The sequence below is a fragment of the Schistocerca serialis genome, chromosome 8 (genome assembly GCF_023864345.2).
Source record: "Schistocerca serialis cubense isolate TAMUIC-IGC-003099 chromosome 8, iqSchSeri2.2, whole genome shotgun sequence".
Classification (NCBI taxonomy): domain Eukaryota; kingdom Metazoa; phylum Arthropoda; class Insecta; order Orthoptera; family Acrididae; genus Schistocerca; species Schistocerca serialis.
Window position 1 is genome coordinate 455,256,562 of NC_064645.1, and position 26,002 is coordinate 455,282,563.

At 44.7% G+C, this 26,002-nt stretch overlaps 1 protein-coding gene across 1 annotated transcript in view; it reads left to right on the top strand.

Annotated features, from left to right (window-relative positions):
- LOC126417066 (uncharacterized) overlaps positions 1–26,002 on the top strand; it is a 70,771-nt gene that overhangs the window by 39,541 nt on the left and 5,228 nt on the right. The window contains exon 2 of the mRNA XM_050084959.1: positions 11,807–11,907. Coding sequence (XP_049940916.1) covers positions 11,807–11,907 — 101 coding nt within the window. The remainder of the gene's footprint in view (positions 1–11,806; positions 11,908–26,002) is intronic.

Below are 26,002 nucleotides of genomic sequence, written 5' to 3' on the forward strand. Positions count from 1 at the left end.
ATTTCATTACAGAGCAAATAGACTGTGAGGCTGTTGTAAGAATTCCTAACCTTTTAAACAGATGCCTACAAGATGTGCGACTATGAGCCACATACATTATTCTAACTACTTTCTTTTGAGCTGTGAATACTTTTTGCCCAAGCGTTGAGTTACCACAAAATATTATTCCGTATGGCATCACAGAGCGAAAGTTTGCAAAGTATTTTAGCTTACTAATTTCTGTATCCTCAGAATCGGCAATTATTCTGATTGCAAAAGTTACTGAACCTAGTCACTTTAGGAGACCCAAAATATGAATTTTCCAATTAAGATTATCATCTATATGTACACCCAAAATCTTAGCATGCTCTACCCTGGCTCTGACTTCTCTTGATATGTTATATTTATGCAGCAGAAAATTGGATGTACTGTGTGAATGTAGGCTTCCGCGGCCGTTGTCACAGTCAATAAATTTCTTCTGTGTTTGAGGCCGCGTTGTCAACTATAAAATTCCGACGTATCGGCGACTATTGCAAGACGCCTTCCGGGGTGTATTGCTAACTGCAATTTTATCGTTGACAAAGAGGCCTCAAAAAGAGAAGAATTTTATTAAGCCGATATGAATTGTGATTGATTATCACTTAATATCGAGTATACGAGGTGTGGCTAGAAAAAAACCGGACTGATGCTGGAAAAAACATTTATTTACAATTCTTTACAATTTCATGTTATCTCCTTCAATGTAATCTCCTCCTCGGTCTCTACACCGCTCCATACGAATTTTCCACTGTTCATAGCAATGCTGCAGATCATTTTCGGTAAGTCCATACATTACTTCCGTCGCTTTTTCTTTTACTGCTTCAACAGTCTCAAATCTAGTTCCTTTCAAAGCTGACTTGACTTTAGGGAAGAGAAAAAAGTCACAGGGGGCCAAATCAGGTGAGTAGGGTGGATGATCTAAGATGGGAATGTTGTGTTTTGCCAAAAACGTCTTCACTGACAACGCACTGTGAGCTGGGGCATTGTCTTGGTGAAGGATCCATGACCTTTTTCTCCACAAATCGTTCCGTTTTCTCCGTACTCGTTCACGTAGGGTAGCCAGGACGCTAATGTAGTAATGCTGATTCACTTTTTGTCCCTCTGGTACCCAATCAATGTGCACAATCCCTTTGATGTCAAAAAAAACAATCATCATTGCCTTGAATTTCTATTTTGACATTCGTGCTTTTTTTTGTCGTGGAGAACCAGGAGTTTTCCAATGCATCGATTGGCGTTTAGTTTCGGGATCGTAAGTAAAAAACCACGATTCATCGCAAGTAATAACATTTTGTAAGAAGGTGGGATCACTTTAAATGTTTTCCAGGATGTCAGAACAAATCATTCTTCGGCGTTCCTTCTGTTCAATTGTGAGACACTTTGGAACCATTTTTGAACACACTTTGTTCATGTTGAAACTTTCATGAAGAATCTGCCTAACACTTTCCTTGTCAACTCCTGTTAGCTCAGACACTGCTCTGATTGTTAAACGGCGATCTTGTCGAACAAGTTTACCGATTTTTTCAATGTTTGCATCAGTTTTTGCTGACAATGGTCTGCCAGTGCGAGTGTCATCACTGGTGTCTCCGCGGCCATCTTTAAATCGTTTAAACCACTCAAACACTCGTGTTCGCGATAAACAATCATCGCCGTACACTTGTTGTAACATTACAAACGTTTCACTTGCAGATTTTCCTAGTTTGAAACAAAATTTGATGTTAACACGCTGTTCTTTCTGTACACTCAACATTTTCCGACGCACAGACAAAACGTCAACTACTTAAAACAGACGCTACGGGCAGACTGAGTGCAGGAGGCAGATGAAACTCGAGCAGTAGGCGGAGCGAGAGTCACGTGACAGGCCACGTGACTTTCAGCCTTATTGCATTCGTTTTATTGTTTCACCAGTACTAGTCCGATTTTTTTCTAGCCACACCTCGTATTTATAAGTATTTTTCAATTGAACTGTCCAGTGTAGATTGTGTCACTTTTGACACAGGCCTGCAACTGTCACAACTTGAGAAGTCAAGTTTCTAATCGACTAGAATAACTATTATGTAATTCCTGTTAAAAAAATCTCACAGCCCAATCAATCCAAAGCGCAGGAAATAGCATGATTAGAGTATTCCGGGGAGATGAACTAGATATGCTGTTAATGCTGTCAGGAATAATGTAATTCTCCAGGCAAGCTAAGGTGAAGCTTCCCATACCATGCTGGAACATTTTGTCCAATTCATCATCATCATTATCAACTGTGATCCAGCCATCTACAGTAGTGAACACTCTCTGAGAGGAGCAATTGTGGCTTCAGTTCCTCGAGAGACAATATCTAAAGCAATTCTTCATGGCAATGTCTGGAATCATCCTTACCCTCTTCCTCTATTATATTATAAAAATTTTACAATGCTTCCCAAGGCAGAGTCGGAAGTTCCGTTGCTCATCATAACCCTTTGCAATTTGTAGTTTACTTACATGTTACTGTCAGGTGGAGGTAAGAGTCATGCTACTGTTCCTTCTATCAATTTTCACATGAACACTGAATGACTGGATGTACTGTGTTTTGTTAAAGTTCAGAGCAAGCGCATTTGCAGAACACCAATTAATAACTTTTCCGTTGTGATGATGAACGAAATTTTCACTGCCACTATATGGTTGGAAGGGGGAGAAGAGGTGGTGGCGTTAAGTTACTCATCACCAGCGTTCGCGACAATATCCTGGGTTGAATTCCGACTTGCTCGCAGCGTCTCATAAGTGGGAGCATGTGACACTGTTGACGATCATCCATCCATCGATTGGAGACGTTAAGGTCGGCCCTCCCCCCTCCGCTGGTGCTGTTCGAAAAGAGTACGCTGTGTGCCGACCCCTGCTTTCACCCTCTCCCTCCTCTTATTATCATAACAGAACAGAGGCGAAACAGCACACTATACAAGCACCCATTATTGTCACCTATACTCTAGAAATACGTGTAAGACACAAGTTTCACATGTCCGCAAGGGAAGATTCCATTAGACCGCGAAGGAAGGAAACTCTTTCCGCTTACGTGGTTGAACCTACCCCTTGGGGTGTCGCAGCCAACATAGCCATACGACTTTACTTAATACATGATCATATTTGTCGGAAAGTTTTTTTTTTTTTTTTGCTCTGTGTGTATGATTGGGGTAAGGGGTGGGGTGGGGGGGGGGGGGGGGGTGTACAGGGATCATAACTGGGTACGCGGCGCTACTACCTCTGACAGCGACGACGTGTCTAACCAGGTTGGGCGTCGAGTCAACCTGCACTTCAATGAATGGTACGGCTACATCATCGCGTGATGCTTCGATTCTGTCAGAGTTCAGTAACCGAGGTTGCTGGCTACTGATGGCCTGCCACTCTCTTGGCAAAACGTGACTAGATTTTTTCAGGGGGTGAGAGATGTGAAGACTGTGCTTGTCAGCGCAGCAGTCGATCACCCTCTGTATCGAGGCGGAACTGGACAGCACGGGGAACATGCGGTCCTGCGTTATCTTGTTCAAAAATGCCTCAGAGACCTCGAGGGTACGGTACAGCAACCGATCTTAAAAAAGTGACGACTGCTGTCCATATTATTGGTTATGTTGACACGAGACGATCGTGTGGTGTACCGAAGGGTACCCCGTACCGTCACGCCAGTTTGTATCGGTGGAAGGACCCTCCAGTGCGTGGTACTTGTGTCGTACAGGCCATAGTGCGCCACATTTTAGTATATTGTGTTTTATTTTCAGACGAGAGGGCATCGGCTCATGTGCCAACGAATTCGCCCTCTATTTCAGTTCACAAACGAACTAATGTGGTAGGACTTTTTAAGGTTTTGTCCATTTCCCGAAATGTTACTTGCAATTTGAGGGATACGTTTTTAATCTGTTACCCGGCTGGTCGGTTCATTCATGGTTCTTGTAAGTGGTCAACCAGTCACATTCCCTTGTCTAGTTATTTTATCTCTTCTCTTGTAGTCCTTGTTTCCAATCAAAGTTTTAGCACATTTCAGGCATTTTATGTTAACTTAAGGGATGTGAGATTATTGATGTAAGAACGTAGGATTCCGCGGCCAGTGTCATAGTGATTAAAATTCATCTGGGTATTATGCCGCGTCATAGCTAAAAAACTAACAGCAATAATAAACTAAAACCGACTTTTCGGCCGAATTGCAACGGCCTTCCTCAGGGCACGACTGGTTTTGCATGGGGATAGGTGCTTCTATTTATTACAGACTATCGATGTCTGACGTCACTGTTGAAAACTTTTAATTGGCCCTCTCATATGACTGTCTAGTCATGACGTAAGGGAAGATGGAAGGAAAGAGGCTATTCGTGGATGTCCATGTCGTCGACGATTGGTAGCTGTGCGCCAATCAGCGTTCGGCTTCTGGCCGGCAAGTTTTCCTCCTGGTGTGCGCAGAAGTGGACTGACAGTTGCACTACAGATGTTTGTGCAGATACGTCCGAGTCCCGTGTAGCATCTGCCCCGCGACCGCTCGCGGCCCGTTGGACTGGGATGGCCGGCAGCCAGGACGCCGGGAGTTTGTAGCCATTTTCTCTGTTGATGTTGTCAGGCTGCTTAATAATTTCGATCGCCTCCCGTATTTTGCGTTCTCGCATCCACGATTCTTTCGCCAGTACTCGGGCTTCCTGGAACCTGATAGGTTGTCCACAGTCACGCTGGTGTTCCGCTATCGCCGATCTATTATGTTGTTGTAATAGTACATAGCGTTCGTGTTCTGCTACTCGTAAGGTGACAGGTCTCCTGGTTTCTCCTATGTAGGCAGCTCCGCACTCACACCGTAGTTCGTAAACACCTGCAGTGTTAAGATTGTTGACTACATCCTTGGTGGAGCCTATCATTTCGTGGATCCTGAGACTGCTTCGAAAAATCGGTTTGAAACCTCGTCGGTGGAGGACGTTGCCTTGCCGTTCACTGACGCCTTCTACGTATGGTAAGTGTACCAGTGGAAGCTTCTCTTCTTTGCCTTCTTCTCGTGTTCTGCTCCCTTTAGTTTTAGCTACCTTTCTTATGATTTTTTTTCAGTTTAATATTGCTGTTAGTTTTTTAGCTATGACGCGGCATAATACCCAGAAGAATTTTAATCACTACGTGAGATTATTATATGACGACATTTTTAGCCACTTTAACCGCTTAATTTTCGTACGGGCGCTGATAGCCTTGCTGTTGAGCGCCCATAAACTGCGAAGAGACACACGCCAGGTGTTTATGAGGATGACGAATGCAGTGTGGCAAAATTCGTTCTCCTCGGCGTCTCCACATGCGGACACGTCCACCGCGGTAATGTACGCGGGATCGCGACACGGTGACTGCCATTCCTGTGTGCCGGTGCTGGGCATCTGGCGGCCCGCCGTCAGTCCGCGCCTTTCCGCTGCCGCATCAAGAGTGGCCGCAACGCTGGGCCTCCGTGCTGACTGCTGACAGCGCGCGGCGCTGCAGACGTCGACGTGCTGTCCTTGTGGCTACTTGCCTCGCTGCGGACAAGCCCGTGTACACTGGCGTCCAAAATTAAGGTTCAGATGGTTCAATTGGCTCTGAGCACTATGGGACTCAACATCTGTGGTCATCAGTCCCCTAGAACTTAGAACTGCTTAAACCTAACTAACCTAAGGATATCACACACACCCATGCCCGAGGCAGGATTCGAACCTGCGACCGTAGTAGCAGCGGACTGAAGCGCCTAGAAACGCACGGCCACAACGGCCGGCGGCCACTCTGTATAACGTAAGCCGACGCATACCGATTTATACCTTAATGCACATAGTTTCCATCATCCTGCTCAGAAGAGAGCCGTTTTGAACACGTTGGTATATAGAGCAAAAACTGTTTCTGACGAGGACGACTCAAGGTCCGAGATTAACCATCTGAAGTACGTGTTCCGAAAGAATGGCTATGGTGCACGCGATATAAGGGCAGCGTTCTCCAAAAAAAGGAAACGTGAAAATGCTGCACACTCACAGGATGAAACACCGATTGCGGTTCTTCCTTTTTGTGGCGCGATTTCCAGCAAAATAGGAAGAGTCCTGCGTAGACGAGGTATAAGACCGGTTTTTTGTCCTCCTAAGAAAATTAAGGAGATGATGCGCCCAGTTAAGGAGAATCTCGGCCTCAGGGTCCATCGAGTTTATAATATACCCTGTGAGTGTGGAAGTAATTATATAGGTCAGACGATTCTTATCGTTTCCGGCCGCTGTGCAAAACACCAACGCCACATTAAAAATAGAGAACTGGAGAAATCGGCAATTGCGGAGCACAGCCTCACGAACAAACATAAAATTTTGTTCGATGAAACAAAAATTCTGTCCCATGCCTCCACGTACTGGGATTCTGTTATTAAGGAGGCTGTTGAAATAAGAATGAGCATAAAGGACTTTAACCGCGATAGCGGATACCATCTGAGCTGTGCATGGAAACGAGCGCTTGATGCAGAGAAGCAGCAGAGACGTTCTTTCCAAGGTTTACGTTCTAACGGAAGCGGTGGCGCCACCGGCGCACACAGTGACATAATCTGCGGCGGCAGTACGTAATCGCCGACCAATCATAAGCTGACCAATCAGAAGCTGTCCACGGGCTATAAAGAAGGCTACCACAGCAGCAGTGAAGACAGTCAGCTCCTGACGATGACGATAGAGGTAATCGTCTAAAGCTCAAGTTTTATCCAGAACTGACACGGCAAGAATAACGAGAATGTTTTACATATAAGTGCCGTCGCGAAAAGCTGATGTGGCCCGATGGCTTAATGTGAATAGTTCCACTGTTTTTCGGGTGTGGCAACAATTTATAGAGATCGAAATTGTATCCCGAAGACCAGGGCAGTGTCGACCACGTGTAACATCAGAAAGAGAGGGCCGTTGTTTGGCTGTAAGGGCACAACGGTACTGCCTTAGTACCGTACGGCAACTGGCATCTGACCTCGCAGCATCCACTGGAATTGTTGTAGTGAGGCAAACGGTGTACAAAAGGCTTTAGCAGACTGGCCTTTATTGTCGGAGACCTGATGCATGTGTACATCTGACGCATCTTGCAGAAGGGAACGTATAGAGTGGAGCCGTCAACATATCATCTGGACGGTCGGACAGTGGGCCAATGTTCTTTTCGCAGATGATTCACGTTTTAGGCCGGACAGTGATTCTCGACGTATTCCCATCTGGAGGGAACGTGGAACACGATTTCTGGACGCAACCATTGTGGAGACAGACTGATATCGAGGATGATCCCTAATGGTGTGGACAGGAATTATGTTGACCACTCAAACACCTCTTCATGAAATTCTACGGTTAAATCGGCAAGGTTTATGCTGTTGGTTATTATGGAGAGATATTGGAACCCAAGGTGCAGTTGCTGCGAGGTTCTGTGGGTCCAGACTTCATGGACGATAATGTTCGACCTCACACAGAACGCGTGGTTGATGTTTTCCTGGAAACGGAAGATATTGCAAGCACGGCGCGGCTTGCCCGCTCTCTCGATTTGAGTCCCATAGAGCACGTCTGGGATGCAAATAGTCTCCAAGACTTGCAAGTAGCGCTGCAGAAAGAATAGGCGTTATTGACTCAACATGAGATTGATGACATCATTCACAGCATACCTCGTCGTTTGTCAGGCCTGTATTTCTCCAAGGGGTGGTCACACCCCATAATGAGCGATTTAACCAGCTGTCGGAATGTGTATGTAAATCCGTTAAGTTAGAAAAAAACAAAGAACGTTTTTGCCTAGCGTTACGCTTGTTGCAGTTTTTAAGTTCCGTATTCTTTACATACTACTATACTATCAGCTGATTATACTGTTTTGTGGCAAAATAAATGCAGCCTTGCAAAATGTCGGTTTGTTGTTTTAATTTTGGACACCAGTGTGCGTGACGTGGACATACGATCCTACCCGGCCGAATAATAAGTCTGTCCTCTCGGCCGCTAGCCGTCTGACACCGCGCATTTCCTCCACGGGGTTCACTGTCGTCCTGGTGAAACCATCGACTGTACACTGAACAGCCAAATAAACTGGTACACCATCCTAATGTCGTGTAGGGCCCATGCGAGCACGCAGAAGTGTCGCAGCAGGACGTGATATTGACTCGATTAATGTCTGAAGTAGTGCTGCAGGGAACTGACACCATGAATCCTGCAGGGTTGTCCATAAATTGGTAAAAGTACGAGGGGGTGGAGATCTCTTCTGAACAGCACGTTGCAAGGCACCCCAGGTATGTTCAATAATGTTCATGTCTGGGGAGTTTGGTGGCCAGCGGAAGTGTTTAAACTCAGAAGAGTGTTCCCCGAGCCACTCTGTAACAGTTCTGGACGTGTGGGGCGTCGCAATGTCCTGAAAGAATTGCCAAAGTCCGTCGGAATGCACAATGGACATGCATGGATGCAGGTGGTCAGACAGGATGCTTGCGTCCGTGTCACCTGTCAGAGTCGTGTCTAGACGTATCTGAGGTCCCATATCACTCCAATTGTACTCGCCTCACGCCAAAGGAGAGCCTCCACCAGCTTGAACTGTCCTCTGCTGACACGCAGAGTCCATGGATTCATGAGGTTCTCTCCATACCTGTACACGTCCATCCGCTCGGTACAATTTGAAACGAGACTCGTCCGAGCAGGCAACATATATCCACTCATCAACAGCCCAATGTCGCTGATGACGGGCGCAGGTGAGTCGTAAGGCTTTGTGTCGTGCAGTCATCGAGGGTACACGAGTGGGCATTCGACTACGAAAGCCCACATCGTTGATGTATCGTTGAATGGTTCGCACGCTGACACTTATTGACAGCCCAGCATTGAAATCTGCAGCAGTTTGCGGAAGGGTTACAATTCTGTCAAGACGAACGATTCTCTTCAGTCGTCGTTGGTCCCGTTCTTGCAGGATCTATCCCCGGCGCGATGTAGAGGGTTTGATGTTTTGCCGGATTCCTGATATTCACGATACATTCGTGAAATGGTCGCACGGGAAAATCCGCACCTCGTCACTACCTGGGAGATGCTGAGTCCCATCGCTCGTGTGCCGACTATAACATCACTTTCAAACTCACTTCAATCTTGCTAGCCTGCCGTCTAGCAGCACTAACCGATCTAAGAAGTGCGCCAGACACCTGTTGTCTTATATAGACGTTGCCGACCGCAGCGCCGTATTCTGTCTGTTTACACATCTCTGTATTTGAATATGCATTCCTATGCTAGCTTGTTTGGCGCTTCAGTGTATCTGGCGGCTGCATCAAACAGTTCCGGGTTTCAGGACTGTGTGCTGACAGACGTAACTAATGGCGGATGTGGCGCAAATATGAATTGTAGCATTAAGTAGTCCCTGGTATGAGCGCCATCTAATATGCGCCTTATTATTATGCTATGATACCGCAAGCTGCGAGGCGCCCTCTGATTATAACGTTGTGCAGAGCGTCTGCGCATACGCAGCAGTGTGTATCCTCGACAAGACAAATGGTTCAAATGGCTCTAAGCACTATGGGACTTAACTTCTAAGGTCATCAGTCCCTTAGAACTTAGAACTACTTAAACCTAACTAACCTAAGGACATCACAAACATCCATGCCCGAGGCAGGATTCGAACCTGCGACCGTAGCGGTCGCGCGGTTCCAGACTGTAGCGCCTTTAACCGCTTGGCCACCACGGCCGGCCTCGACAAGACAGCTAATGAAGTTGCTACAGTTCACCTGGACTAGAAAACGCCGTACCATTGGCACGTGTCCAATACCAATGAGCAACATGAATGTATCCTCATTATATGAGAGGGAATTTAGGTCCTGACACAGCAAAAATCATTTAAAAGCCACTGATGCACCTGTTTTATGGGAGAATTACTTCATTTCTTCCATAAACGGCAGACCATCTTACAGGGTCAGGCAGAAGATACGTCTGCTACATTTTAGCAAAGTCCTTACCACGGACACTTAGTTCATACACTGAAATCTGCCACATGATGACGCCACGTCGAAACTAGTCACAGAAAAATAAAGTTCCGCGTAATATGAGCTTTAGTTGGTATAAGAATGTCTTTCATACTTTTGGTTGCCTCTTTTCCTGGTCGGGCGTGCGAGGAAGAAGCGACAGTCGGTAAGCCTTTGAATGAGCTCTAATTTCTCTTGTTTTTCCATCGTATTTATTTCTCAAGATATACTCAGGAGGACATAACATGTCCCCCTATTCTTCTCGTAAAATACACTCTCTGAATTCTCACTTTTTTTTTTAAATCAGGATTTGGCTGGTAATTCACTTTCCGTTTCAGCCAGCTTTCCGTTCCTAGTACTACGTGGGCATTATTACTTTTAATAGGTTTGTCTTTTTGGGACCTTACCGTGGACTCTCGTGCAGTTAATTGATACCATTTTAAAAGTTTCTCTTTTTTTAAGGATGAATGTTGTCATATGTGATTACCGTGCCTCATCCACTTCTTTCTCAGATTCAGCATCGAGTCTACAGAGGAACTTCTCAAATTTAAAAAAGAAAAAAATCACGTCTCACGTACTCTGCTACCTGACAGTGGTGGTGTTGTGTCTAGGCAAGACAGCCTAGACACAATGCGAGGAAGCCGAAAGGCACGCGCTAAGCTCACGCAGATGGGCGTGAAGTCTGAAACAGGATAAGTAATGAATGCTATAAAGAAAAGTACGTAGCTCCTGGAATACTTAACTTTAATCCATCATTTGTATACATCGTTCTTGACGATACAAGGGAGACTCTATAGATACATGCAATGTTACTAATGGCGCCTTGCTAGGTCGTAGCCATTGACTTAGCTGAAGGCTATTCTAACTATCTGCTCTGCAAATGAGCGAAGCTTCGACAGTGTGCATCGCTAGCTACGTCGGCCGTACAACTGGGGCGAGTGCTAGTACGTCTCTCTAGACCTGCCGTGTGGTGGCGATCGGTCTGCTATCACTGAAAGTGGCGACACGCGGGTCCGACATGTACTAATGGACCGCGGCCGATTTAAAGCTACCACCTAGCAAGTGTGGTGTCTGGCGGTGACACCATAGGTGGTGAAGAAATTTGCATCCGAGATCGTCACATGATATTCTGAGGCTCCGGTTTAGGTCTTCCTCTCGACTCCAAACCAAAGGTCTGCTACAGGGTCTGTGTAAGATAACTGCAAATTGTGGAACGTGCTTCCATGCCACGAGTGAAGCAAGCTGATTTAAATATCAGTTCAGTCAATAATCAGAGGAGAACGAGGGAGCGCTCAGAACACAACAGGGAGGTGGCATTCGTGCCGATACGAGCTACGATACAATTTGCGGCCTGCTGTACACGACGATGGGTTCCATATCCGTTCGCAGAGCCTCTTCCACATTTAGGACGAGACCTCCCGGTTTGTTTATACCGGCTACAAAATGGTACCCACCGAAAATATCTGGAAACTGTTTGGTTGGTCGCGATCCATCACAGTTGATGCTTTGCCGTCTTGCGTGCAGGGCTATTCCAAACAAACATATTTAAATCTTCTTTGATTTTATGCCACGCCCTTTAATGGCATTAATGATTGCAGCACAAGGTGCATGTACATCATATGAAATCTACATCATACATCAAATACAGTTCTGAAATTCGAATAATTACGGTACTGTCATGAAACTAATATGGCACTTTTTTCAGTTTATTGCAGCAGTTGTAACTAACATTAGTGTTGTTGTGATGGAGACAGTGACACCACAGATGGCAGCAGTATTTCTGCAACTGTAATGGAAAACACTGAATTTCTACATAACTACAGACGTTGACGCAGCACTACACGCCCTGTTCGTTAATACAGCAACGTTTTTTTGCATTTTCAGGGACTCACGCAGCACCACAGTCGAGGAGTTCGCCATACCGCAGAAACCGGTGCTGGCTAGAGCTGGCAACGTCCGCCAGGACACATCCATACTGCTCACTGGTAAGTAATAGTCACTTTCAATACAACACAGGTACTTCTGCTTATACACACAAAAAAGCTTCTTTACTGGCCTCTGAAGTTCCCCATAATAAACTAGTTCTCTTCTACTATATTCACTCATCTTAATTTTTGTGTTTTGTACCAAAATATCACTCAACCTTACACCTACTTGGACTTCCTATCCTCTCACAGTGCAACTCACAAACTCGTTTTTATCAGATCAACCCAACTCTCCCCATTTTTCGTCACAGAAGAAATCCTAGGCTTTCCTCTTCTTTCCGGTTTCCACTTTTACTTCTTAATCTTTTTCTCTTTTCTTTGGTTCGTCATCTTTCTGGCCTTCTCCTATTATTTCATTTGTCCCTGTTCTTTCTTCCACTTTTCCCTCTTTTTCTTTCCCCTTTACTTCCAAATTCCTCTCACTCTTTCATTCTCCTTCCATATCACAGTTTCACTCCCTTTCTCCTGCTATTTTCCCTTCCTCATATTCTTACCTTTTTTCCATTTCTCATGTTCCCTCATTTTGCGTATTTTTCCCTTTTCTCCTTTCTCCTGTTCTTACCCCTTTTCCCGTCCTCTCCCCCGATTCCTGTTCTTTCCCCACCCTGTCCTTTTCCGTGTTTCTCCTTTTTCTTTTTTGCTTCTTCCCTGTCTCCTTTTCCTTTTTTTCTGCTATCTCTTCTATCCTTCTCCTTTTTCTTTTTTCCCTTTCCAGCTTTTCTTTTCTTAAACAGGACATCATCTCCATCGCAATTACACTTATCCCAAAATACCATGTCCTCACACCACTAATTTTTCCATAGTATATTCGCCTTACCCCTGTATAAAAATCTAACTGCTCCCTCGCTGACTACACTTCGACAGAAACAATCAGTCTTCCATCTCTTTAATCACCATTTCGTGGAGTAGATCCTTTCACTTCAGTTCAGTGCAATACTTTATTATCTTCATAGGTGCAGCTAACAGCTCTTTAAAAAACAAGGTTTTAACCCGTTTTTATTCTCAGAAGTGTTAACCATCTCCTTAGTTTTAGAAAAATAATATTTCATCTTTTTTAAAAAATATATATAAATCTAGGTTCATTTTTAATTGCTTTTGCTGGAGAGCAACATTTGTATTACTTCCAGCCTTCACTGTGTCCTGGGGATGAAAGGATAATGGAAAATCAATGTATTTTGTAGATCATAATGCGGGACAGAAGGAACTATGCCAACATATTTTCAACTTATTCAGAAGTGCTACTCGAGTTATTTTGTTTCAGGAATACACATGGTTCAGTAACTAGTATCAGCGTAGTAATATTTCCTCCTGTTTCTTTCTTTTTTAGTCTATATCCTGGATTAACCCATTACTATCACATGCAGATATGATTTTATTTCATACATTGGAATTATAAGTAAAAAAGTCGTCAGTCTAGGAGCCATACCAGTAAGGTATGACAGAGCAAATAGAGAGGATACAAAAAAAATTGCAGGACGTTTTTGCGACAAGATCGTTTACTAAGAGCGAATGTGTCATGGAGATGCTCATTAACTCCAGAGACAGGCATTGCGAGAGATATATCTCGCGAGAAGTCCACAAAGGTAAAATGAGAGAGATTAAAGTTCACATGTAGGCTTCCCAGCTATATATTTTCCCGCGCACCGTTTACGGCTTTAACGGGAAGAAGAGTCAGTGGTACAGAAAGTACCTTCAGCTCCACACCATAACGTGGCTCCCAGAGTATAAATGCAGATGTTTGCGTGTTTCTTACGTTAAAAATACATTTCCACCACTTCGCCTTGAAATTTTATGATTGTTAGTGACAACGTGCCATGTAGAATTGTCAGAGGATGTAACTCGTGTAAGGGCGATCTCAAATACAATCAGAAGACACGTGCGACAATGCATACTTCACTACTGGCCAATAAAATTGCTACACCAAGAAGAAATGCAGATGATAAACGGGTATTCATTGGAAAAATGTATTATACTAGAACTGACATGTGATTACATTTTCACGCAGTTTGGGTGCATATATCCTGAGAAATCAGTAACCACAACAACCACCTCTCGTCGTAATAACGGCCTTGATACGCCTGGGCATTGAGTCAAACAAAGCTTGGATGGCGTGTACAGGTACAGCTGCCCATGCAGCTTCAACACGATATCACAGTTCATCAAGAGTAGTGACTGGCGTATTGCGACGAGCCAGTTGCTCGGCCACCATTGAACAGACTTTTTCAATTGGTGAGAGATCTGGAGAATGTGCTGGCCAGGGCAGCAGTCGAACATTTTCTGTATCGAGAAAGACCCGTACTAGACCTGCAACATGCGGTCGTGCGTTATCCTGCTGAAATGTATGGTTTCGCAGGGATTGAATGAAGGGTGGAGCCACGGGTCGTAACACATCTGAAATGTAACGTCCACTGTTCGAAGTGCCGTCAATGCGAACAACAGGTGACCGAGACGTGTAACCAATGGCACCCCATACCACCACGCCGGGTGATACGCCAGTATGGCGATGACGAATACACGCTTTCAATGTGCGTTCACCACGATGTCGCCAAACACGGATGCGACCATCATGATGCTGTAAACAGAAGCTGGATTTATCCGAAAAAAATGACGTTTTGCCATTCGTGCACCCAGGTTCGTCGTTGAGTACACCATCACAGGCGCTCCTGTCTGTTATGCAGCGTCAAGGGTAACCGCAGCCATGGTCTCCGAGCTGATAGTCCATGCTGCTGCAAACGTCGTCGAACTGTTCGTGCAGATGTTTGTTGTCTTGCAAACGTCCCCAACTGTTGCCTCAGGGATCGAGACGTGGCTGCACAATCCGTTATAGCCATGCGGATAATATGCCTGTCATCTCGACTGCTAGTGATACGAGGCCTTTGCGATCCAGAGTTCCGAATTACCCTCCCGAACCCACCGATTCCATATTGTGCTAACAGTCATTGGATCTCGACCAACGCGAGCAGCAATGTCGCGATACGATAAACCGCAATCGCGATAGGCTACAATCCGACCTTTATCAAAGTCGGAAACGTGATGGTACGCATTTCTCCTCCTTACACGAGGCATCACAACAACGTTTCACCAGGAAACGCCGGTCAACTGCTGTTTATGTATGAGAAATCGGTTGGAAACTTTCCTCATGTCAGCACGTTGTAGGTGTCGCCACCGGCGCCAACCTTGTTTGAATGCTCTGAAAAGCTAATCATTTGCATATCACAGCATCTTCTTCCTGTCGGTCAAATTACGCGTCTGTAGCACGTCATCTTCGTGGTGTAGCAATTTTAATGGCCAGTAGTGTATTTTACCCACCTATGGGCGTGCTTTGTCAGTACTGATGTCATCAGGGTTTCTTCTGAGCAGCGCCCCGTAGCGTTGCGCGTGGGCACCAGACACGCGTAGACGGTTCTCCTGCTGGTCCCTGATACAGTCGACAGTGATCTGTAAAACCACAATATCACTGCTACATACCTGAGTACTAGGATCGCCACTGAACCTCAAGTTTAGCACTGAAGTGCCAGAGAAATTGGTGTACCAGCCTAATATCGTGTAAGCGCCCCGCGAGCACGCAGAAGTGCCGCAACACGATGTGGCGTGGACTCGACTAATGTCTGAAGTAGTGCTGGAGGGAACTGAAACCATGAATCCTGCAGGGCTATCCATAAACTCGTAAGAGTACGAGGGAGTGGAGATCTCTTCTGGACGGGGCTATCCTTAAACCCGTAAGAGTACGAGGGAGTGGAGATCTTTACTGGACGGGGCTATCCTTAAACCCGTAAGAGTACGAGGGAGTGGAGATCTTTACTGGACAGCACTTTACAGGGTATCCCAGATATGCTCAACAGTGTTCATGTCTGGGGAGTTTGGTGGCCAGCGGAAGCGTATAAACTCAGAAGAGTGTTCCTAGAACCAATCTGTAGCAATTCTGGACGTGTGGGGTGTCACATTGTTCGACTAGAATTGCCCAAGTCCGTCGGAGTACACAATGGACATGAATGGATGCAGGTGATCAGATAGGATGCTTATGTACGTGTCACCCCTCAGAGTCGTGTCTTCGCCCCACACCATTACAGAGCCTCCACCAGCTTGAGCAGTCCGCTGCCGACATGCAGTGTCCATGGATTCATGAGGTTCTCTCCGTACCCGTACAGGTCCATCCGCTCGATACAGTTTGAAACGAGACTCGTCCGACAGGCGCAACATGTTTCCAGTCATCAACACTCTAATGTCAGTATTGACGGGTCAGGCGAGGCGTAAAGTTTTTTTGTAGTGCATTCATCAAGAGTACTCGAGTGGGCCTTCGGATCCGAAAGTCCATATCGATGATGTTTCGTTGAATGGCTCGCATGGTGACAGCTGTTGCTGGCCCAGGATTGAAATCTGCAGCAATATGCGGAAGGGTTGCACTTCTGTAATGTTGAACGATTCTCTTCAGTCGTCGTTGGTCCCGTTCTTGCAGGGTCTTTTTCCGGCCGCAGGGATGTCGGTGATTTGATGTTTACCATATTCCTTATATTCACGGTACACTCGTGAAAGGGTCATACGGGAAAATCTCCTCATCATCTCTACCTCGGAGATGCTGTGTCCCACCGCTCGTGTGTCGACTATAACACCACGTTCAAACTCACTTTAATCTTGATAACCTGCTATTGTAGCAGGAGTAACCAATGTAACAACTGCGCCACACGCTTGTCTCATATAGGCACTGTATTCTGCCTGTTTACATATATCTGTATTTGAACACGCATGCCTATACCAGTTTCTTTGGCGCTTCAGTGTAGACTAATTTACTCTTGTTACTTAATTTTATTTACAAGTCAGAGCCCATCTGATTATTATTCTTACAATTATTTTTCTGTCCAGCACACACAGTTGTTTGTTAGAGGTGCTATTAATATGCATTAGGGTGAAGGCAGACTTCATAGCATTCATGGTTACCAAAACAGTTAGCTACGCTATTTTTCTTTGGATCTGTCAGAAATATGCGCGATTCAAGATTTTACATAGGCACGTATTTCCCGTGTACTGTCTGTGCCAACTGACTTGTTTGCTCGTCGCAGAAGCGTATGATATACGGACGAGAGCCGGACTAAGCGACCCTTGCTGTCACAGGCCGGCCAGAACTAGTGTGGTTTGAGGGCGGTTACCCACGCTTCACTGAACGTAACCCGATGTGGTCCCCAATCTCCGCCTCAGAAAACACAATACGCAAACAGTTAAAACACGATACCACTCACAACAAATTTCACTTTATTTTTGCACAAAACTTCCTTCCCGTAAATTAAATTACGTCTGTCATGACGGCAAGACACCTATCCACAAAATTATAATAAATAGTTGCCAAAATATGAAAATAAATAAAAGCTAATTCCGCGGCCGTGGGACAATGACAGGAAGGAAAACAAAATAAACAAATAAGAACATCCGTGAACAAGTCACAATACAATTGTAGCGACAGAAATACGGGGCTACACGCATGCGTTAATCGAACTGAGAAAGATCAGATCACATACTGGCAATACCCTTTTACACACTCAAATATTTACTGAGGAACTTCTGCATGCCTTTCTCTATCTCTTCCAAACTCTGTCGGAGGACGAGATTAGACCTACGATGCAACAAACAGCTCAGACACGAGGGCTATTTTTTTCAGTCTCCAGTCGGGTGCGAAATTAAAACCACAGTAAAAATGCTATGCAGCTTTGCGCAGATGTGTTTCGCAGTGACTCTAGTATGCCCATCGATAGAGTCACGTCGCTCTTCTCATTTCTCAGCACACAGTGAACACGTAAAGATGCCTAGAACAGTAGGATCTCCCGCCAAGTGCTGTCATTCGATTTCCTCGTGTCGCAGGGTTCCGCCCGATTTTATGCAGCCCACATAACGTGGCTGACATGCGTGGCCTCCTTCATGGTAAAGCTGGGCCGCACGCTGCACGTGCAACGAAGACGCTCTTGCAGTGTTTCCGATGGGAAGCGTTTAACCACCCACCACACAGATCAGACTTGGCTCCCTCTCATTTTCGTCTCTTTGTTCAAATGAACCGCTGACTATGAGGACAGCATCTTGGCACAGAGAACTAGCTGCAGACCAGTGTAGCGAATTGGCAGCCGCTATTGGAAAGTCGGTACCACGCTAAGACTAATGTCTAGCAAGAGATCCCTTGAATGCGAGGTCGCAAATTCAGTGTTTAGTAAGGCTCATTTGACAGTGTTACGTTAACAATTATGACAAGAAAAATATTAACTGCTAATGACTCACCATGTGCATCAGGAGGGCAACAGAAAATGAGTGTCCAGGAGTTGCAGAGATCAACCTTCTCCGGTACGTGTGTATTACACTTCACAAAATGGACATCGTCGGCATTCAATAAATATTCAAAATAAACCATTAACTTGAACCATGAACACCGAATGAAAAATGGCGTGCCACAGTGATCACGAATATTCTTGTCATCAACACCGAAGGCGAACTCCTTGGGAGCTACAAACCATGCAGGACGTTCCGCTAGGTACCCACTCTTAAAGAATGCATATAGTAACAGGGTGATGAGAACTGATGAAATGTGATGGCAAGCAACCGAATGCGAAACAGTCTGTTGTGGAGCTCATCGTGAAACTGGATATCCTTTAAGGCGCAGCTGCTGATAGTGCTCTAATATGTTTCTTAGACACAGAAAAAACAAACATTCAGAGACTAAAATTGTCCAGTGGTTCCAGTTGGTATGAAATCCAATATCATGCACTTTTCAGGAGGGATAATTTTCTCTTGAGGAGTATGATTTTTATACGCAAATCAGGAATCAAGGAAAAATAAATTATTTTGGCCAGCTACTGGCCAAACGCAGTGCTCAAACCATACTTGTAATTCCCTTACCTCTATTTTCCCACTCTTGCTTGCTATGGCGTAAATATTATCTACCGTCCACGCAAGATCACGCGCACGAGAAGGAATCGTAGGGGGCAGAGAACCTCCAACTTCTCGCAGCAGAATAAATGACTTTCCAGCCAGTTCACCATCTAGATTAGCCTTCGGTATAACTGTATACGAATGCGTTAACGCATTGATGTTAGTTGATCTTGATACAACTCTCTTGATACCTCTAATTTCCAGGGTTTATTTCATATGCATTTCCTCTTCGAATCACTATTGGTAGGAGCTGAAAACAAATTCCGTACTGAACGATGGGATAAGTTTGTTTACCTCATCTACAAATTTTCGGGCCTGTTCCGCAATTTGCTGTGCATCATCAAGTTGACGCTTGGTTTGAAATTTCCATATCTTACGTCTTACAATTCTGTAGCATTGTTTGAAGTCGCGTAACCATCCACTTCTTCCCTTGAATTGACTGTAGTCTATGTCGCGCTTAATTTGATGTGCACAACGTTGTAGGTCACCATCATGCACATCATGTTAATTGCATCGAGCAGCCTTGAAAGGCACAAACACCAGTTTTTGTAACAAGTGCGCCTTGTCCTCTCTTAAACATCCGTAGTTTTTCTTATGCACTATACTGTCATATTGCTGCGGACCTATTCAAACCCCGTTCGTAATTGTTTTTTTACTATGCTGCGGATGATCTTGCACGTACGTAATTATGTCCAGTACCCGCTCCTCGGACGACTATTGTCCTTTACTATGTTTCACGGGAGATGGGAATTGTGGCTCCCTATCCGCAAGGATGATGAACTACATGCTTCGACGCCTGTTTCTATATCACTTTCACTTGTTAAGCATGTATCATCATAATACTCCTCATGTGCACTGTCTGCGCAGCCGAGCGTGTTCGATAACGCACTTCCCACTGACTCATCTTGCAGAAACGCTATGATTCATCTTCTTTCTCACTCGGCGAAATTCCTTGGGTTCCTTTCTGACGACATGTCAACTTCGGTAACTGTTGTTGTAAATATAATGTAGTGTTTACTTTCTTTATCGTTGCCATTACTCTGCTCTGTATGAACACAAGTAGCACTGTAGCTCTGTAGCTCTGTTGTGAGTTACTCATCGACTAAGCAGTTCCACTATGGTCCGCACCCTCATGTTGAGCTCACCACTGGATACCTCCAGTCCCACCCCTGTTGCCATTACAGTCAATATTGTGGTTGCATGGTAAACAATATGGGTGCGGAATATCGAATGCCGTAACATCATTGGCTTTTGCAACCTCACACTCAAGCAGTTCCTTGTAAGTCGGAACTGCGACTATGTAGAGAAGCAGCTGGAAGATGTAGCGAAATGTTGTGCGGCGGGGCTTGGTCGTTCGGTCGTTCTTTAGTCTCCTTACTCTCTCTCAGTCACTTTCATTGAAAAGTTCACCTACCTCCATATTTCTTCCTTCCGACGTCCGTTCACTCTGCAGTAGTAGATACACGCTTGGCAGTGTAAGGCAGCATTGATGAAACCACTACCTAATACCTACCACACAGAGGCTGCGTAACTCAAATTGCAAATCAGTTACTGTAAGTTCATTTTCACAAATTTCGGGCGGTAGGATAATGCAGTTTAATTGCAGTAAGAATTTGAAAATTCTATTAACGTCTTTTTATTCATAAGGAAGCACATGAAATGGCTATCAAGTCCGTATTTAATAAGGCAAATGCTCTATCATTCCAAGTTCACCGTCTATACAACATATTTCACTCGAAAAAGCAGCCAGAATTTCTACAAGTCCGACCCGGTTAATTTTTCGATCTAACAATCACTGACCCACCACTATTAGCGAGTTGAACGTTCGTCATTTCAGTGGTCTTCTGTGTCAGAAGTGCTCTCCAAAGTATTCCATAAAGAACACAGAATATGCCACGCCGAATTGTCTCTACGACCAAAAGATCACACGCTTCAACAAATTAATTCCGAAACACCACACTTTCAGCCGGCCGCTGTGGCCGAGCGGTTCGAGGCGCTTCAGTACGACACCGCGCTGCTGCTACGGTCACAGGTTCGAATCCTGCCTCGGGCACGGATATGTGTGTTGTCCTTAGGTTGATTAGGTTTAAGTAGATCTATGTCTAGGGGACTGATGACCTCAGATGTTAAGTCCCATAGTGCTTAGAGCCATTTTTGAACCTGGCTTGCATGAAGACTTCTGCTTCCATGTTCTCGTAGATCCTAAATTAAACTAACACTTGGTGGTTCCACACAGCACACCATAAAAACTGCGTACTGCAACGTCTTTCGCTCACAGACAGCTACCTACAACTGCGCGAAACACTCCCATAATCAGGGTCTGGAGCCTTACAGAGGCAGCGGTATAAAGCCTATCAAAGACATACATCGTTTATAAAATCATATTCGAGTGCCACATACAAATTTGCCCCAATAGACTCCTTTCACAACCTTCCAGCGAGGTTTAACAAATTTGACACATAAATTTACTACAAAAGTGTGGTAAATTTATCTAACTGTATAACATCATTAAACTCGAAAGAACTGATAGTGCTCAGGTGCACTAGTATAAATCATAATCTGGATATACAAAGAGTAAATTGTCTCGTAAATAAGATTGCTCACAAATAAATCATGTAAAGCAGAATCAGTATACAATCCTAATCGTCAAGATAATGGTATAGGATTGGACAAGGGAAAGGAAGAGTCAGGCTGAAGCCTATTAGCATGCTGACGTGACTGCATCACAAAGTCCATTTAGTTTTGTTTTGTGCAGGTTCAACAACTTAATAGTGACCAATGTGGATTGCATTCAGTGTACCAACACATCTGAACTCCATGTAATTTTCCTCAGTCATGTGCAGTGATACATGAGGTACTCGGCAACAAATTACCAACAATCATAGTAGGCGATTATCATAATGTCAGTAATGTGATGAGCAGCATCATCACTGTTTTCCATAGTGGATATTCTCCTGAGATCCAAAGACATATACAGGGTGGTCCATTGATAGTGACCGGGCCAAATATCTCACGAAATAAGCGTCAAACGAAAAAACTACAAATAACGAAACATATAGCTTGAAGGGGGAAACAAATGGCGCTATGGTTGGCCCGCTAGATGGCGCTGCCATAGGTCAAACAGATACCAAATGAGTTTTTTAAAATAGCGACCCCCATTTTTTATTACATATTCCTGTAGTACGTAAGGAAATATGAATGTTTTAATTGGACCATTTTTTTCGCTTTGTGATAGATGGCGCCGTAATAGTCACAAACGTATAAATACGTGGTGTCACGTAACATTCCGCCAGTGCGGACGGTATTTGCTTCGTGATACATTGCCCGTGTTAAAATGGACCGTTAACCAATAGCGGGAAAGCTCGATATCGTGTTGATGTGTGGCTATTGTGATCAAAATGCTATGTATGCTGCTCGGTATCCTGGACGACATCATCCAAGTGTCCGGACCGTTAGCCGGATAGTTACGCTATTTAAGGAAACAGGAAGTGTTCAGCCACATGTGAAACGTCAACCACGACCTGCAATAAATTATGATGTCGAAGTAGGTGTTTTAGCTGCTGTCGCGGCTAATCCGCACATCAGTAGCAGACAAATTGCGCGAGAATCGGGAATCTCAAAAACGTCGGTGTTGAGAATGCTACATCAACATCGATTGCACCCGTACCATATTTCTTTGCACCAGGAATTGCATGGCGACGACTTTGAACGTCGTGTACAGTTCTGCCACCGGGAACGAGAGAAATTACGGGACGATGACAGATTTTTTGCACGCGTTCTATTTAGCGACGAAGCGTCATTCATCAACAGCGGTAACGTAAACCGGCATAATACGCACTACTGGGCAACGGAAAATCCACGATGGCTGCGACAATTGAAATATCAGCGACCTTGGCGAATTAATGTATGTCGAAGCACCATACCATGGCCCGCACGTTCACCGGATCTGACGTTCCCGGATTTCTTTCTGTGGGGGAAAGTTGAAGGATATTTGCTATCGTGATCCACCGACAACGCCTGACAACATGCGTCAGCGCATTGTCAATGCGTGTGCGAACATTACGGAAGGCGAACTACTCGCTGTTGAGAGGGATGTCTTTACATGTATTGCCAAATGCATTGAGGTTAACGAACATCATTCTGAGCATTTATTGCATTAATGTGGTGTTTACAGGTAATCACGCTGTAACAGCATGCGTTCTCAGAAATGATAAGTTCACAAAGGTACATGTATCACATTGGAACAATCGAAATAAAATGTTCAAACGTACCTACTTTCTGTATTTTAATTTAAAAAACCTACCTGTTACCAACTGTTCGTCTAAAATTGTGAGCCATATGTTTGTGACTATTACAGCGCCATCTGTCACAAAGCCTAAAACGTGGTCCAACCAAAACATTCATATTTCTTTACGTACTACACGAATATGTAATAAAAAATGGGGGTACCTATTTTAAAAAACGCAGTTGATATCCGTTTGACCTATGGCAGCACCATCTAGCGGGCCAACCATAGCGCTATCTGATTTCCCCCTTCAAGCTAGACAAGTTTCGTTCTTTGTAGTTTTTTCGTTTGACGCTTATTTCGTGAGATATTTGGCCCGGTCACGATCAATGGACCACCCTGCATAGTCACTTATGTTGAAGTATAAATACCAGTAGTAAATTGCTCCAGTACCGTGAGCAGAGGTAGTAGAAACATGACGCCGTCGATAAGATCCGACCTATGGTGGTCAGATATGATCGACGGGAACATTCACGACGAGTCAGCCTCATGCTATGGTGCTGGACAGCGACGGGCCTCTCTGATATCCGAACGTCCCACAAATCTGGACATTGCACAATTCGACCAGCTGGATAAATGGAGACGCACGAAGAGGCCCTTTTCAAATTCTGTCAGGCGCTGATAACATCGCCTCATACGAATACGTGGCGTCTCCGTGTACTTCACGATGCTCACTGAACATGTGATGCTTTTCACGCGCCTCATATACCCTAAGAGGCCTGGTAACAACACTAAACACGAACAACACTAATGAACTCTGTGGCCGTTCTGCCTGTCACAGAGGATTGCAGCTCTAATCATTTACATTCCCACTGACGGTGTGTACGAATACGAAGTTACAGTGATGTCCGATCACGTTTTCTGGTGCTTGACTTTTTTGTCATGCAGTGTACGTGCAGAGCTGTTTATAAATAAAAGTGACTCATCAATAAGGAAAGTAGCGACAAGTATGTGGAGCCGTGCCGAAGCTGCCTAAGCGGTATGATAGCGCCGCGACCCGACCGTTTGTCTTTGTCGTACTTGCGCTTCTTATCATCCGTCGGCATTTATCTCAATCTCAATAATCCCAATATTTACTGTAACTTTGATTCACAAGAAATTCCACCCACCTCCCTTCGCACCACGCCCCCGTGCTTACTCTCGCCTCCTACACACTCTGTGCCTACTGTCTACTGGAAAATGCGTGTAAGTTCGGATCGAAAAAGTCGCGTTGTCTACACGGCACTGGCCAACGAATGTCCGTCTCCCAAAGAACTTAGCGCACCCTGGTCGATATGGTAGACTTAGACTGTTGAGCTCTATCTCTGCTAGCGTGCGTGTAACGCCACACGCCATAATATCATTATGTAACGATCCGAGAACGGCGTCTGGTATCAGTACGTTCAGCACAGCACTCCCGTCTTTAAGGCGCTTGACCACTCGTAAATAACTTCCGCAAGTAACTTCTGCAAGCCCTTGCTGAGTCGTTACATTAGAACATAAACTTGGCGCTACTTTACATCTGCAAGCCACTTTCACAAATTTCTTTCAGGAACCTGCTGCAAGCATCTGCTAAACTGTTTCCGCTAGAGTCACTTCATGTTAAAGGCTAGTCGAAGAAGAGTCGCCATGGTCTTGCGTTCTCACTAATAAGGAAAAATCGTGAAAAACGAAATCTCGAGGAAAAAAGGAATGTTCGTGCGAAGAAATGGATACAAAGGCGTACATATTTATGTTATCAAGAAACACAAATGAACGAAGTAAAATTGGAGGACATCGTTCAGATTCCAAAGTTTCTGAGAATGTCGTATGCAAGTTTCGAACACACCATATTACTGTACAGCCAAATATTCAAAAAGAGGATACAAAAATGCGGCACGCTGTATCAGCAACAGATCGCCTTCTAATTACTCTTAGATTTTTGCAAACAGTATTTACTATTTTTATTAAAACTGCAATACATTTATGCTTGCGATAACATTAAATAATCAAAATAAAAATATGGTGTTTCAGTCTGTGATCGCTACTCTTTATTTTCAATGACCGGTTTCGGGCTAGCTGCCCATCTTCAGATCATATATTGCAATTACAGAGTAACTCGTCAGTACAGAACAATCAGTTCGCTGTCATAACAGCTAGCTCGAAACCGGTCATTGAAAGTAAAGAATAGCGATCAAAGACTGAAACGCCATATTTTTATTTAATGAACGATCTCGGAATTCCCATTAAGACAATCATGTCTAGTTTTGATTAAATAATCAGCTAAAATTCAGAGGCGTCTATACAGCCATTCTACTTCCCCTTGTGGTGAAACAAGATAACTGGTAAATTCATTTCGCACTTCTGTGGCTGACTGTGGCGAATTGTGTATTTTTTTATGGATGCCAATGCTACATTTTTTACGGTCCACGAGTCTTTGCGCCATTCCCCTTCTCGACGCTGACGTATTCGTACGAGTACGGAATATACAAAACTTGTGCAAGTTTGAGAAAATCTTCCAGCATCTCGCAATTTCGGCAAGTACGTGCAGCAAGATGCAAGAAACAACACCAGCAGAAAAACAAATGTAGCACGCTCAAGGACAAGGTCATCGTATCGTCAAGTGAGGCGACAGGTAATTCTTCACTAAATGAGTGTCTGATAAGAACTTTACCCAAATGAAACACACATATCACAGTGAAGGGTGCCCAAACTGTCGTATCAGTACACAGTGTACACATCGCCCACCTTCTGGCGGCAACACAGGCGTGTATTCCCGCATGCAAACGATCGTAAAGGTGCAGAATGGCATCCTGCGATAGATTGCCCCAAGCACTGTTTGTTGCAGTTCGGCAATGGTTCATGCAGACAATGGAGAACGAAGTAAGTTCCCGCTTCATCATGTCCCACACTTGTTTACTTGGCGAGAGATCTGATGGTCTTTCT